This window comes from Scyliorhinus canicula, chromosome 6 (genome assembly GCF_902713615.1).
Source record: "Scyliorhinus canicula chromosome 6, sScyCan1.1, whole genome shotgun sequence".
NCBI lineage: Eukaryota > Metazoa > Chordata > Chondrichthyes > Carcharhiniformes > Scyliorhinidae > Scyliorhinus > Scyliorhinus canicula.
This window is the reverse complement of record NC_052151.1, coordinates 180,315,086-180,331,142: the sequence shown is the minus strand read 5'-3', so window position 1 is coordinate 180,331,142 and position 16,057 is coordinate 180,315,086. Positions and strand designations below refer to the sequence as shown.

Genomic DNA, 16,057 nt, shown 5'->3' with positions numbered 1-16,057 from the left:
TAATATATAGTTGCCAGCACCCTCAGAAACGAAGAGGCAGTTTACGTCTAACAATCTGTGAGGCCAGTCTCCAATCTAATAGCCAGGAGTCTAGGCTAGCATTGAAGTCTTAGAGTTGCCATGTAGAAATCTTCATAAAGGCAGTTTAAATATCTTCGCTGGACCAGGAAAGACTTACCAGACTTAACTCTCTGCACTGTATTGTGTGGTATTATAAGCTGGAATTGACTTACAGATTTATTTAATTTGGATGTTGTTTGGGAAAGAGGAAGTCTTAAGGGATCGTAGATATATTTTGGAACAAGGGGTACATTCTACATAAACTGTGTGTTTGGTGATTCATATACTTGATGGCCTTAAGAGTATTGTAACCCTGTTTGTGTGTATTTACCTTTTCTTTATTCTCACTGGGGTTTCACGTGACTCTTCACACCATTTAAAAGTACAAAACCCTACACCCCCACAAACTGGTTTTCCAAGTTGGGATACCCTCGCAGGTATGATCAGAGTTGTTCGTGACAGTACTTAAACAAGACCAACATAAATAAAGGATTTTGGTAATGAGCCACAGAATGAGATGATCAGGACAAAGATTATCTTATAAGAGGATGGAGGTGGAGAAGCTTATGGAAGGAACTCAGGAGATTGGGACCAACGCAGCTGAAATTAAAAACAAGGACGTGCAAGATGCTAGATCTCAAAGGCTTGTAAGGCTGGGGGAGCTTACAGAGATGGTAGAGGTGAGGCCATGAAGGGATCTGAAAACACTGAAGAGGATTTTAAAACTGTGGCATTGTTGCATCAGGATTCAGTGTAGTCAACAAGCAGAGCGTTGATGGGTGCAAGTTAAGCAATGGGTAGTAGAGATTTCGATAAGCACAAGTTTATGATAAGTAGAAGATGACAGGCCAGCCAGGAGGGCATTAGAATAGTCAGAACGGCATAGATGAGGGTTTCAGATGAGCTGAGGAGCGACGGTAGGCAGTTTTGGTGGAGCAATTATGTAGTCAGAAGCTCATTCTGGGGTCAAATACGACTTCAAGGTTATGAATGGTCCGGATCAGTTTCAAATTGTACCAGGGAGAGGTGAGGACTGGTGGGCGGGATTTTCCACGCAATCCACGCCTTTTGTAGCAGTGGCGGCAGCCTGCCATTAGCCAGCAGCAGGATCCTCTGGTCCCAATGTTACCAACAGGGTTTCCCACTGAGTACACCCTCGCTGCGTGGAACCCACAGCAGAGGTGCGGCAGCGGCAGGGCCAGAATATCCCGCTGACATAAATTGCCGGAAAGTAATAATAATAATTATAATCTTTATTGTCACAAGTAGACTTGCATTAACACTGCAATGAAGTTACTGTGAAAAGCCCCTAGTCGCCACATTCCGACACCTATTCGGGTACACAGAAGGAGAATTCAGAATATCCAATCCACCTAACAGCACGTCTTTCGGGATTTTTCTTTATTCTGCAGGCCAATGACTTCAATCTTTTAAACATTTAGGTGGAGGAAATTTCTGCTGAGACAATAAACACTGTGGCTATAAGAGCAGATCAGAAGTTAGGAATCCTGTGACGAGTAACTCACCTCCTGACTGCCCAAAGCCTGCCCACCATCTACTAGGCACAAGTCAGGAGTGTAATGGAATACTCTCCACTTGCTTGGATGAGTACGGCTCCAACAACACCCAAGATGCACAACACCATATCGGCAAAGCAGCCAGCTTGATTGCTCCCCCTTTCACAAACGTTCAATTCCTCCACCACCGGTGAATGGTAGCAGCTGTGTGTACCATCTGCAAGATACACTGCAGGAAATCAGCAAGGTTCCTTAAACAGCATGTTCCAAACCCACTGTCATTACCATTTACAGATCAGGGCAGCAGATACCACCTACAGATTCCCCTCCAAGTCACTCACCATCCTGACTTGGAAATATATCGCCGTTTCTTCACTGGCGCTGGGTCAAACTCCTGGAATTCCCTCCCTAACAGCACCACACTTCAGGGACTGCAGCGGTTCAAGAACACAGCTCATCACCACCTTCTCAATTGCATCTAAAGATGGGCAATAAATGCTGGCCCAGCCATCCCGTAACTGAATTTTAAAAAATATATAAATCAAAATCTTTGAGTCGCTGCCCTCTCTTGACAGACACATCACTGTACTATCATTAACAATTTAAATGTTCAATGTGGAAGGTATATTTGAACGTTCATATTCATTGTTAAAATGTAAAACAAAAATGGAATGTACAGCAAAGAGGCAACACCAACTATGAAATTAAATTAAGATCAAAGTTATTCACTGTTGCAATGATATTATGGAACATGACATCTGAAATTTGACATACTGGTTATCCGTTTGTCTTCTATTAATGTGTAAAATTTCAGCTTGCCATGAGCAAGTCTCTGAAGGTATCCATCGGTTATTTTTCTTACTTTAATAACTCCTTGCTGTATTACTGGAGTTGGATGATTGACAAGGACTATCAATGCTTCAGGTTGGATTAACTTGTCCATCACATCAGCTAGCATTACATCTGGCAAGATGAGCAGGATTCCTCTTAAAAGGTTATAGAGCCCACAGCAGATAAGAATCAGACTGTCCTCTGTAGCAAATCTAAGTATGTAAAACACAAGTCAATGTCAGAAATAACTTGCCTGCTTCTATTTGACACACAAAACTAACATGTCAGCCTTTTGTCTACACAATAGCAGGCACTTTAAAGTCGAGAGCAGGCTTGTACAACCTTGTTGCGTTGACAAATTGAGTATGGATGTGTGTGAATGCAAGATTGAACAGGGCATATCATGGAAGTATTAATTTACACATAGGTGAAAGTTTTATGTGCCTGCTGATGATGTCACTCAGGAGCAACAAAGAAGAGAAAGGGTGTTAAGAATGCATCTCAATAAACTACAGGTATAAAGGTGCTGGGGGCAATGAGAAGCTCTGGCAAAACACTCAAATGAATTCTGTAAACTCAGCAGTGGAGAAAAGGTAGTTGAGGAGGTTGCTTGGTCAATATTGTCAAATATACTGGAGAAATGCCATCACATTCTCTCCCCCCCCCCCCCCCCCCACCACCATAAACTTAATATAGACTGGGACAATGATAAGGTAAAAGATAGAGCGGGGCCAGAGTTCCACAGTCTTAGTATGTTTGAAATCCAACGAGAAAGAAGAAGTTGGTAGACATGGTTCTTGGAAATAAGGTGGGCCAAGTGGATCAATTACCAGAAGGCGAATCGTTAGGAGATTGTGTGTATTGTATCATAAGGTTTAGGTTGGCTATGGAAAAAGTCAACGAACAATCCAAATTAAAGGTAATTAATTAGGGGAGATTAAACTTCAACAGGTTAGATAAATCGGGATCAAATATTGACAGGCTCTGAAAGAACAATGGGCTGCCTTTGAAGAGGAAGTGGTTCAGGTGCAGTAAAGGTACATTCCAACAATGGGGAACTGTAAAGCAGAAAAATTCAGTGCTCCCTGGATAACGATGGAGATAGAGAATACGAAGCAGCAAAAGTGTACATTTGACTGATGTCACATGGATAATAGAATTGAGAATCAGGTTCGATAGAGAGGGTTTGGAAGGGAATTGAAAAAACAAATAAGAAAAGCAAAGAGAGTGAATGAGAAGAGACTGGCAGTTAACATAAAAGAGAATCCAAAGGTCTTCTATAGGTATATAGGTATAAAAGGATGGTAAAAGGAGTGGGGGCAATAAGGAACCTAAAGAGATTTACGTGTGGAGGCAGTGAGCATGGCTGAGGTACTAAATGAGAAGTTTGCATCCATCTTTACCAAGGAAGAAGTTTCTGTGCAAATCATGGAAAGAGGAAGTAGTGGAGAGACTTGATGGGTTAAAAATTAATAATGAGATAATATTAAATAGGCTGGACATATTTAAAGTTTATAAGGCACCAGGGCTGAATGAGATGTATCCAAGGATACTGAGGGAGTAATTATGGAGGCACTCGCCATAATTTTCAATCTTCCTTTGGTACAGGGTAGGTCCTAGAATATGGAATTGAAAATGTCAACACTTGTTCAAAAAAATGTGCAAGGATAATTTCAGAAAGTACAGGCTTTTCAGTTTACTTTGCTGGCAGGGAAGCTTCTAGAAATGATAATTTGGGGCAAAATTAATAGTCACTTGGGCAAATGCAATTTGATTAAGTAAAGACAGATGGCAGCACGGTGGCACAGTGGGTTAGCCTGCTGCCTCACGACGCCGAGGTCCCAGGTTCGATCCCGGCTCTGGGTCACTGTCTGTGTGGAGTTTGCACGTTCTCCCCGTGTTTGCGTGGGTTTCGCCCCCACAATCCAAAGATGTGCGGGCTAGGTGGATTGGCCACGCTAAATTGCCCCTTAATTGGAAAAAACAAATTGGATATTCTAAATTTATTTAAAAAAGTAAAGAAAGCACAGATTTGTTAAGGATAAATTGTGTTTAACTAAATTGTTTGAGTGTTTTGGTGAGCGAACAAATAGGGTAGATGAGTGTAATGTGGTTTATGTGGTGTATATGGATTTTCATTAAGTGCCACACAACAGACTTGTGAGCAAAGTTATAGCTCATGAAATAAAAGTGTCGTAGCAAGGTTACAAAATTGGTTAAGTGACAGAAAGGTAATGGTGAACAGTTGTTTTTCAGAAAAGATTCAAAGTGGGTTTCCCAGGTTGATGTTAAGACGCATGTTCTTCTCGATATACATTAATGACCTCAGCTTTCATATACTTGGCACAATTTCAAAAGTTGAGGATGAAACAAAACTTGAAAATATTGTGAACTGCAAGGATGATAATGTTAAAATTCAAAAGAACTATAGGCAAGTTGATGGAATGGGTGCGCAAGTAGCAGATGAATTTTAATGCAGATAAGTTTTTAATGATTGATTTTAGTAGGACAAAAGAGGAATGTAAAACATAGGGTGTAATTCTAAAGGGCATATATGCAGAGGGGCCTGGGGCTGTATGTGCGCAAATCATCAATGCTTGCAGTTCAGGTTCAGAACATGACTAAGAAATCATATAGGATTCTGGGCTTTACAAATAGAGATATGAGCCCAAAAGCAAGGGAGTTATGATACACTTGTAAGAAACACTGATTCGGCCTCAACTGGAACATTGTGTCTAATTCTGAATACCTACCACACTTTAGGGAGGTTGTGAAGGCATTAGAGAGGGTGTATAAAAGATTAATGAGATTGTTTATAGGAATGAGGAATTTCAGTAACATAGTTTGGAGAATCTCAGAGAAAAGATTGAGAGGAGATTTGATAGATGTACACAAAATTATGAGGAGTTCCGACAGAGTAGAAAGGGAGAAACTGTTTCCCTTGGTGGAAGGGTCGACACAGATTAAAGGTGATAGGCAAATAAACAACAGTGACATGTTTTTACCTAGCAAGTGGTTAGGATTATGATGCACTATGTGAGAGTTTGGTGGAGGTAGAGTCAATCATGGTTATCAAAAGAGATTTGGATCATTAATAAAAATGAAAAATTTGCCTTGTTTGACCCTGTAAATTATATCAGCCACCACACACAAGCCAGCAGGAGCGCAGACCATGACTCTCCTACACTCTCAATGTCTTTCAGCCATACTGCTGTAACAAAGTGCCAAATGGTCAGTTACCTTTCCATTAGAAGATATGGGTATGGTGGAATAGGCAATGCTGGTTCTGCCTGTGCATTTCATAAGTTAACACAATCCCAGCTTTATAATCGGCCCAGTCGGATGTCACATGGCCATGCTCTCATTCACAGGAGTTGTTTGGCCTAGTAAGACACATGGCCCACATGGACTGCTGAAGTTCGAGAAAGAAGACCCTCACTGCCTTCTCAAGGTTAATTAAGGATGGGTAATAAATGTTGATCTTGCCAGTGACACTCACATTCCACAAAGCAATTAAAAAAAACAGGTTGAAAGAGAGGATTCAACCCTCCAACTGCTCCCATCTCCCCTTCCCCAACCCACCCCTCCCCAACAAATATATCCTAGATATAAATATTTGAATCTAGTAGAGCAAACTTTGTTAATGGTTAAAAGATACTGCTTTCTTAAAATAATCTGATGGCAGAATGAATAACAGAATTGTTACCTTTCTGCAGCAGTGTCAGTTTCATTATAGGGTCGCTCATAGAGAGGTGAAAAGCCAATGCTCTCCCATTCCTCAGGAATCAAATTCTTGTCAGCTATACTTGGCAAACGTGTCATAACTAAAGATCCATTTTGGGAAGGAAATGCCAAACCCAGGCTGGTAAAATTACTCTGACTTCTTTGGAATGTCTGCAGTCCTCGGAGACTATCAGGTCGATTTATTCCTTCATCACCAGCCCCCTCCTGTTTTAGTTCTGGTTCCAGAGTTGATGAAATGCTGTTGCTTTCATTTGCAGTATGCTCACATCCAACCCTGGAGATAACATTTGTCAGGTTATCCAGCTGTACCAGAGGTTCCAAAGCATCTTGTATGTGGCCATCTGCATCTCCTCGGGCAGAAGCTTCCTTTGTAGACTCGCACAGGGTTTTTGCTGACTCACAGCTGCTGAGGTACATCTCGTCCTTCAATGTTTCTACAGCACCCATGTTAGGGGCACTCTCTGGCAAAAAGGCAAGAGAGTCAGATTCACACTCAGAAACCTCTCTTAAGTCAGCAAAGTTCCTTTCAACTCTGGATGTTAATCTTCTGATTCGCACTTGTGGTGAGGTAGAAGGGGTAACTGGTAGACTTTGGGAGTCCTGTTCATATAATGGTAATAAAGGGGATTCCTGCTTTGGATAGTTCAATGTGCTTTGACATTTATCTCCTAGGAAGTGGAGAAAAAAAAATCAGGATGTTATTATACTAATCAACATTAACTTGCATATGTGTTTATGATCTAATATGGCAAGAGAGAACTTCGAGATTATCACTATCAGTTTGCAAGTGTTCCCATGCTTTTCTGTGGAACTTTATTCTTTACTTTTCTAAATGTAATTTATTTTTTCTGTATTTCCATGAGAAATTAAATGAGTCTTCGTCCATCTATATATCCCTTCATTTTACAATGCCACAATTCCAATTCTCAAGTGATAAACTATTATAGTAACACTTATTATCCCAAACTCAAATAATCACAGTGATGGAGAACTAATATGAAAAGCAAGCCATGAAATGACAAAATACGCAGGGCTGTACCATAAAAAATCAATAAAGGGAAACTCTTTAACACTGCTTTTTCTTTTACAGCATACTTTTATCAGTGAACACTTTTATCAGTGAGTAGACTCATTGGCCAAAGCTGCCTTTGTTAAGGCTTGATGTTGTAATCAAATTAAACTGACACAAAACTAAATCCAATAACAATTTTGGCATACCAAAAACGACAGTGCCGGAGGCAGAATTCATTAAATGCTGATGTAAACTCAGATGCTCTACTCATCTAACTGCAACCAATTATCAGGTGTTGATGGACCAAGGTTTGGCCGACTTCTAACCAATATTGAAGTCATGTAGGTTCTTTGAAACTCCTGCGGCTTTTTGTTCCGTTCTACTAACCAAATTAAAACATAATATGGGTGGCCAATTATTATTGTGATGATCCTAGGAAATTCTACATATGAACTTTACCCCATTTGAAGGGCAGTAGAAAACTCTACTGACAACTACAAAATATGTTGTGTGCAGTGAAGTCTCCTGACCCAAAAGGCGTGATGTTCTTAAAAAAAAGTAATCGCTGAGATTCCTTGATGTCCTTGTAGCTGAAAGCACAACATAATGTAGAGCTAAACCATACTAAACACAGGGTCATAGATCTGATTCCTGGCCTATGTTTTGTTTGAGAATCTCAGCCAGGATGGCAACTGAAGGTTGTCAGATTGACTTTATTGACCCAAACTAACATTGAATGGACATGCTTGAGTTTCAACTCCTGGCAAATGCTGTTGAACAAAGGCCGTTTTCATGCCTCCATGGTGGGAAAGCTAGCTGTGACTCACCATCTAGTCTCACATCGGAGGAATGGCCACTTGTACGAGGTGCTGGAGGATTAATAATGGCTATGGAAACAGACCACAAACAAGAGTCAGTGCCATGTGGGAGGAGTGAAGTGTCAGAAAAAAAGTAGAGAGTACAAATAAATTGAAGCAACCATACCTCATTCCCCCTTTCTATTGGCCTCAATAGTTTACTGAAAATGTTATAATGTATGACAATGAACTTATACTGATTCTCAACTCAATTCCTATGAAGAGGCGTCAAAGCAATACAAGCGAGGTTGAGAAAAGAATGGTACAAAAATGTTGTTAGCTTTCACAAAGTGGCATGGATACTTGATCGGATGAACATTTGCAGTTCTAACCTTCCAGGAATGTTAGTGGAGTTACACAAAATCCCTACATTTGTTTTTTAGAAAATATTTTATAGAAGCATTTATAATTTTAACATTCTAAATAACAGAGTGGTCCACTCCACCTGATCAAAGGCCTTTTCTGTGTCCATGGCCACCACCACCGCAACCTCGCGCCCCTCTGCAAGCATCATTATTACATTTAGGAGTCACCTAATGTTGGACGTCAGGTGTCGTCCCTTCACAAATCCCGTCTAGTCCTCTCCTATTACCCCTGGAACCCAATGTTCTGGGGCTGGTTTAGCTCACTGGGCTAAATCGCTGTCTTTTAAAGCAGACCAAGCAGGCCAGCAGCACGGTTCGATTCCCGTACCAGCCTCCCCGGGCAGGCGCCGGAATGTGGCGACTAGGGGCTTTTTACAGTAACTTCATTGAAGCCTACTCGTGACAATAAGCGATTTTCATTTCATTTTTTCATTTCATGTTCTACTCTCAAGATCTTTGCCAGCAATTTTGCATCCACATTCAACATGGTGTCATGGGAATGTCCCTTTAAGAAAGGTGTGTTTATCAAATAGCTTCAGTGATGTCATTGTGTGGGTGGAGCTGGGCTGACGTTCTGTCCTTTACTTTCATTTTCAGCTGGGAACTGTTTGTGGCTGTATTTTACTTTCAGTTTAGACAGTTGGGAGCTGCATTCAGACAAAGAAGGTTTATTTTGTTTTTTCTCTCTCTATATATGTTAAAAGATCACTTGATAATTGAATACCTTGATACCTGTTTTCTGTAAAGAATTCAAAAAGATTTCCTCCCTGTTTTGTGGGAAAAGGGTGTTCGTGTTTATGGATGTTGTTACTTGAGTAACAACAGTAAAAGGACATTATTGAGGGGTATATTCTTCTAGCTACTGTAGCTGCGTGGGGGATGTACGTTTGTAGTTATTAAAAATACTTATTGTCTGTGTTTATAAAATGTTAACTGAATTTGTAGAATAAACTTTGTTTTTGATTTAAAGCGCTTAAGACCTCTGTTGCATAACACCCGAAGAGTAGGCCCTTGTGCTCCTCATAACCAAAATCTATACACCGTTGTAGGTCAGGTGAACTCCATGATATACTTTGGTGTTCTCTAAACTCTGGTCCGTAACAAGGGAGATTGGCCTATAGGGCCTACAACTCTCCGGATCGTTATCCCACTTCAAAATAAGGGAAATTGATGCCTGCGATCAGTGGCGGACTGGCCAGGGTGTCAGCTTGTCCGATGGCAAGTGGGCCCCTGATGAAGTGGGCCCCCTATATCAAATAAATTATAGCATTGTAGTTGTGGGTGGGCCCCCTTTGTCTCCTAGCAACCAATATTTTTAGACCCAGTCCGCCACTGCCTGCGATAACGTTGAGGGCCGGGGGAGCACTCCCAGCTGCTTGGACACATTAAAAGCCTTTACCAGGAGCGGTCCCAACAGCCCGGAAAACTTTTTATAAAACTCAACTGGGTATCCATCAGGCCCCGGGGCCTTACGTGATTGCATCGGCCCCAATCCATCTATAACCTCTCCCATCCCAATTGGGGCTCCCAAACCTTCCAAACTCCTCATCGATCCTCGGAAACACCAGCCTCCCTCCCCCACATGGATATCGCTTCATACCCTCCGCCCCGGCTGGGGTTACAGATTTATACAATCCACTGTAAAATTCCTGAAACACATCATTCACTCCCGCCGGATCCAAAACCACCTTCCCCACTGTATCTCTTACTTTCCCAATCTCTCTCGCCGCCTTCTGTATCCTCAGCTGATCAGCCAGCAACCTGCTGGCTTTTTCCTCATATGCATAGGCTGCTCTCTTTACACTCCTACGTTGTCCCTCCGCCTTATCTGTGGACCGGAGCCCAAATTCCAGTTGCAGTCTCTGACGCTCCTTCAGAAGCCCGTCATCCGGAGACTCCACATAACCCCTGCAAAACTTCGCCGACTAGCCTGTCTAACACCACCCGCTCAGTCTTCTCCTTATGCGCCCGAATTGAGATGAGTTCCCCCTAATAACCGCCTTCAGTGCCTCCCACACCACCCCAGCCGAAACCTCACCTGTGTCATTGATCTTTATATATCTCCCTCACCCGCTCACACATATCCTCCTCTGGTAACAGCCCCACATCATCTAACCTCCACTGCGGGCGCTGGGTCTTTCCTTTGTTAACTTGCAGGTCTACCCAGTGCGGCGTGTGGTCTGACACCACAATTGCTGAATATTTAGCATCCACCACCTCAGCTAGCAGGGCTTAGTCCAACACAAAGAAGTATATCCGGGAATACACCTTGTGCTCATGGGAGTTGAATGAAAACTCCTTGGCCCCCCCAAATCTCCTTTGCCATAGCTGATACCTTCCCAGATCTGGCACTCGACTAATCCAGTCTTGGATCCAGGATCATTTGAAATCTTCCCCCATAATCAATCGATCAGAGTCTAGGTCCGGGATCGTCCCCAACACCCGTCTAACAAACTCAATGTCATCCCAGTTTGGGGCATATATATTTACCAATACCACAGCTATTCCCTCCAATTTCCCACTAACGATAATATATTTAGCCCCCCGGGTCTGCCTCTATATTCCCCACCTCGAGTGCCATCCGTTTATTGGCCAGGATTGCCATCCCCCTCGTTTTAAAGTCAAACCTGAATGGAACACCTGCCCAACCCATCCATTCCTTAACCTAACCTGATCCTCCACCTTCAGATGTGTCTCCTGCAACGTGGCCACATCCACCTTCAGTTGCCTCAAGTGCGCGAACACATGGGCCCTTTTGACTGTCCCATTCAGTCCCCGAACGTTCTACGTGACCAGCCTGGTCGGGGGGCTGCCGATCAACTGTAACCTCTCTGAGACCAGTCTTCGGCCCATGTCCCGCACCTCCCGTCATCGACCCTCCTCCTCCTCCACCTTGAAAGTCCCCTCCCCGTCAGCAGTCTACTCCCCCCCCCCCCCCCCCCCCCCCCACCCAAAATCATTTTTCTGTTCACCATCCACTTTGCTTCCATGAACTAAACTGTCATGGCGCCTCACCCCACTGGTCCCTCCTCCTCCCCCCCCCCCCCCCCCCCCCCCCCCCCTCTCCCTCCCTCCCTCCCTTAACCATGAAACCCAAACAGGATCGAAAAAATACAAAGGACCAAGCAAAATCCCCTAAATAAATCCTCCTAATAAATAAACCCCCTAAATAAATAAACACAAACTCAAAGTATTTACAGAACATAGTTCAAATCTTCTCAGTCAAAGTTCAAGGTCTTCTTTCTGCCAGTCTATTCTCCTTCAGAAAGTCCACTGACTCCTCCGCCAAGCTAAAGTACAACTCCAGGCCCCCATAGACTCCCATCCGGGTACAGTAGACCAAACTTTATGCCCTTCTTGTATATGGCAGACTTGACCTTATTAAGCTCGCCCTCCTCTTCGCAAACTCTGCTCCCAGGTCCTAGTACACCTGGATCTCGACATCTTCCCAAGTCCATCGCCTCGTCTGCCTACATTCCTTGTCCAGGAACCAATGTAATCGTACCACCATTGCCCTCGGTGGCTCACCCCTCTGGGAAACCCATACAAATACAGGGAAAATATGCAAACGCCACATGGACAGTGATCCAGAGCCGGGATCAAACTTGGGACCTCGGCGCCATGAGACAGCAGTTCTAACCACCGCGCTGCCCGTCTATTAATGCATTCTGAAAAGACACATTGAAGCTAATGGCATTAGGTTACACTAAATCTTTGTTTTTGTTGATCTGTGCAGTTCCCAACGCCGCTGCATATGCGCACTTCCCAACGCGTGCTGCACATGCACAGTTCTCAACGCGTCACAGGTGCGCATTATATTCCAAAATCCGAAAAGTTCCGAAATCCAATACATACTCGGCCCCAAGCATTTCGGATAAGGAATGCTCAACATCGATACTAACATTTTAAAAACACATTAATATGGCATCCTAGTAGTATGATTTCTCCTTCCCTGCGTCACTCCATGGATTCCACATTTAACAGAAAGCAACTCAACTGATCAGATGTGTCAGGGATGATATGATGGGAAATCACAATGACTAACATCTTTAGAGCCTGAATGCCAAGTACGGAAGATCAGAATCAGAAAACATCAATCTGAACAAATTATTTTCTATTTTCAGGTAATGTTGAGATTTCCTGACTGGGGAGTCTTAATCCCAAATGAAAAAATTGTCCAAGCATGTGACTTACTAATAAGCAGTTTATGAATAAGTCACACAGCTGGTATTAGTTGAGACACTGCCCAAATATGAACAGATAAATTAAATTCCATGCTCATTTGCCAAGCTAACTTAATGGCTAATGAGAGGAAAGCATTTGGTGCATGAATACCAAGAGATTGGGTTAGACGGCAGATACTGAAGAGGTTAAGATGTACACTAACGCGATTGAGTAGGAGTTACGTAAAGTAGATTGCAAATCATTTTGAAGAGTCACCTACCATCTGTTTGGACAGCGGTGAAGGTAGGTGGAGATAAAAAGCCAGGGCTGTCACTAGGTTTTCCACTGCTGTTAGAATGCCGCATATGCATGATTGATTTGACCTTTTCATCAAAGATCTTACCATCTGAAAGCCAAATAAAATCAATTGTATTGCACTCAACAGCACATCACATTTTTAAAAACACATTTAGCGGAATTCTTCGTTTCTTAGACTAAGTGTTGACACCAGCGCGGGATTCGTGGAGTTCCGCGACAGTAAAACTGGCGCCACACCTGAACCGATTCAGCTACTGTTGAGGGGCTAGCACCGGCCCCCCGTGGAACACAATCGATTGCATTAGAAACAGTGCCTGATTGACACTCGGGGTTGACAAGCTGCAGTACATATACACACTTCACTCCCCTCACATACCATCCCAGTTAACAAGATGGCAGCAAAAGAGCAGCGCCAAGATTCACCGATGCCGAGCTGGAGGCCCCCCTGGACGCGATGGGGGCCTCTGGCCCTGGCGCCAGTCCCTGATGCCAGGGATACCGTCAGCTGGCGCTGCCAGCGATATACCTCACAGCCCCTGCCCGGCACTACCACAGGGGCTACAGTGGATGCTGCCCTTGAATGGGCAGCCTGATGCCCCGTTGGTGGATTGTGGGGTGTGGAGGGTGGGGCCACCGATAGGGCCGGTGTGACCCTGCAGAACCAGGGGCCAAGGTGGGTGGTCAGTGGGGTGTACAGTAAGATGGCTGCCTTGCAGGCCGCAGCAACGGTGGTCCGTGCCTGGCACCACCCCAGGCCCGTGGGGGGTAATCCCAGTGGGTCTGTGGGAGCCTCTCTAATTGGACAAGCGTGGACTGCACAGTTATGAGAAGAGAGGGTGTCGGGCACGCCGGAGCATGATGGGTGGAGGGAGGGGGCCAGAGAGAGCACCGGAACGGACCACGGATCGGGCGTCAGAGAATGGGAGAGGGGAGATAGAGTGTGTGGCATAGAAAGGGAGTAGAGTGTGTACAAGAGACATGGTAGTGTGTGTGTGAGGGGATAACGCATGTATCAGACAAGGGAGGGAGGGAGTGAGTGAGTGAGGCGTGAGTGAGAGAGGGGCCGAGTGCGCGCGAGAGAGAGGGGCCGAGTGCGCGCGAGAGGGGCCGAGTGCGCGCAAGAGAGGGGACGAGTGCGCGCGAGAGAGAGGGGCCGAGTGAGAGAGAGGGGCCGAGTGAGAGAGAGGGGCCGAGTGAGAGAGAGGGGCCGAGTGAGAGAGAGGGGCCGAGTGAGAGAGAGGGGCCGAGTGAGAGAGAGGGGCCGAGTGAGAGAGAGGGGCCGAGTGCGCGCGAGAGAGAGGGGCCGAGTGAGAGAGAGGGGCCGACTGCGCGCGAGAGAGAGGGGCCGACTGCGCGCGAGAGAGAGGGGCCGACTGCGCGCGAGAGAGAGGGGCCGACTGCGCGCGAGAGAGAGGGGCCGACTGCGCGCGAGAGAGAGGGGCCGACTGCGCGCGAGAGAGAGGGGCCGACTGCGCGCGAGAGAGAGGGGCCGACTGCGCGCGAGAGAGAGGGGCCGACTGCGCGCGAGAGAGAGGGGCCGACTGCGCGCGAGAGAGAGGGGCCGACTGCGCGCGAGAGAGAGGGGCCGACTGCGCGCGAGAGAGAGGCCTGCGCGCGAGAGAGAGAGGCCGACTGCGCGCGAGAGAGAGGGGCCGACTGCGCGCGAGAGAGAGGGGCCGACTGCGCGCGAGAGAGAGGGGCCGACTGCGCGCGAGAGAGAGGGGCCGACTGCGCGCGAGAGAGAGGGGCCGACTGCGCGCGAGAGAGAGGGGCCGACTGCGCGCGAGAGAGAGGGGCCGACTGCGCGCGAGAGAGAGGGGCCGACTGCGCGCGAGAGAGAGGGGCCGACTGCGCGCGAGAGAGAGGGGCCGACTGCGCGCGAGAGAGAGGGGCCGACTGCGCGCGAGAGAGAGGGGCCGACTGCGCGCGAGAGAGAGGGGCCGACTGCGCGCGAGAGAGAGGGGCCGACTGCGCGCGAGAGAGAGGGGCCGACTGCGCGCGAGAGAGGGGACGAGTGCGCGCGAGAGAGAGGGGCCGAGTGCGCGCGAGAGAGGGGCCGAGTGCGCGCGAGAGAGGGAACGAGTGCGTGCGAGAAAGGGAACGAGTGCGTGCGAGAAAGGGGACGAGTGCGCGCGAGAGAGGGGACGAGTGCGTGCGAGAGAGGGGCTGGGTGGCACGTTAGCACAGTTGCTTCACAGCTCCAGGGTCCCAGGTTCGATTCCCAGCTTAGGTCACTGTCTGTGCGGAGTCTGCACATTATCCCCGTGTCTGTGGGGGTTTACTCCGGGTGCTCCGCTTTCTTCCCACAAATCCTGAAAGACGTGCTATTAGGTAACTTGGATATTCTGAATTCTCCTTCTGTGTACCCAAACAGGCACTGGAATGTGGCGACTAGGGGCTTTTCACAGTAAGTTTATTGCAGTGTTAATGTACGCCTCCTTGTGACAATAAAGATTATCTAAAAAAATGTAAGTGTGTGAGAGAGGGAGTGCATGTGTGTGTGTGTGAGAGAGAGAGAGGGTGTGAGAGGGCAGAGTGTGTGAGAGAGGGCAGAGTGTGAAAGAGGGTAGAGTGTGTATGAGAAGGGTAGTGTGTATGTGGGAGAGGAGAATAAGGGTGTGTGTGTGAGTGTGAGAAAGGATGAATGTGAGAGGAGCCAGAGTGAGTGTGTGAGAGAGAATGTGTGTGAGACAGGTGGGTGAGTGTGTGAGAGAAGGTGAGTGAGAGAGAGGGGTTGAGCGTGTGAGAGAGAGGGGTTGAGTGAGAGAGGGGGTGAGTGTGTGTGAGGAGAGTGAGTGTGTAGGTGTGAGAGAGGGAGGCCTGTGTGTGGTTATTTGTGTGTGTATATGGGTGAGAGAGAGAGAGCGAGCAAGAGAGAAAAGGGGAGGGGGTTGAGGTATGTGTCCAGTATAGGTATCAGTTGTCCAGTATCACTCCTCCCGTTAAAATTAATGAAAGACAAGATATTATTTGTTTTTTAAATAAGAAAACGCTTTAGATTACCTACTCCTAAAGTGGGCACTATTTCCAGGGGTTAATGTTAAGGGGCCATATGAAGGTGGCTTGGCCAGTGCTTAATGTGAGGGGGCCAGGTAGCTGGCCAATGTCTTTGTGACCCAGTGCTCTTCCTAATTCCAAATATATGCATAGTTATAGCTGGAAAATACTTGTGTACATTTGATTTCTGTG

The 16,057-nt window shown here is 46.1% G+C and overlaps 1 protein-coding gene across 7 annotated transcripts in view; it reads right to left on the bottom strand.

The window, feature by feature from the left end:
* The window catches only part of lyst (lysosomal trafficking regulator), a 397,928-nt gene that overhangs the window by 117,989 nt on the left and 263,882 nt on the right, over positions 1-16,057 (bottom strand). For 5 of the 7 annotated variants that reach the window (XM_038800534.1, XM_038800541.1, XM_038800536.1 and 2 more), the window contains exons 22-25: positions 12,831-12,956; positions 7,992-8,051; positions 6,115-6,820; positions 2,440-2,620 (exon numbers count right to left, since the gene is read on the bottom strand). In XM_038800534.1, the coding sequence (XP_038656462.1) occupies positions 2,440-2,620; positions 6,115-6,820; positions 7,992-8,051; positions 12,831-12,956 (1,073 nt within the window). The remainder of the gene's footprint in view (positions 1-2,439; positions 2,621-6,114; positions 6,821-7,991; positions 8,052-12,830; positions 12,957-16,057) is intronic. The other 2 variants (XM_038800539.1, XM_038800540.1) reach the window with 1 other exon arrangement.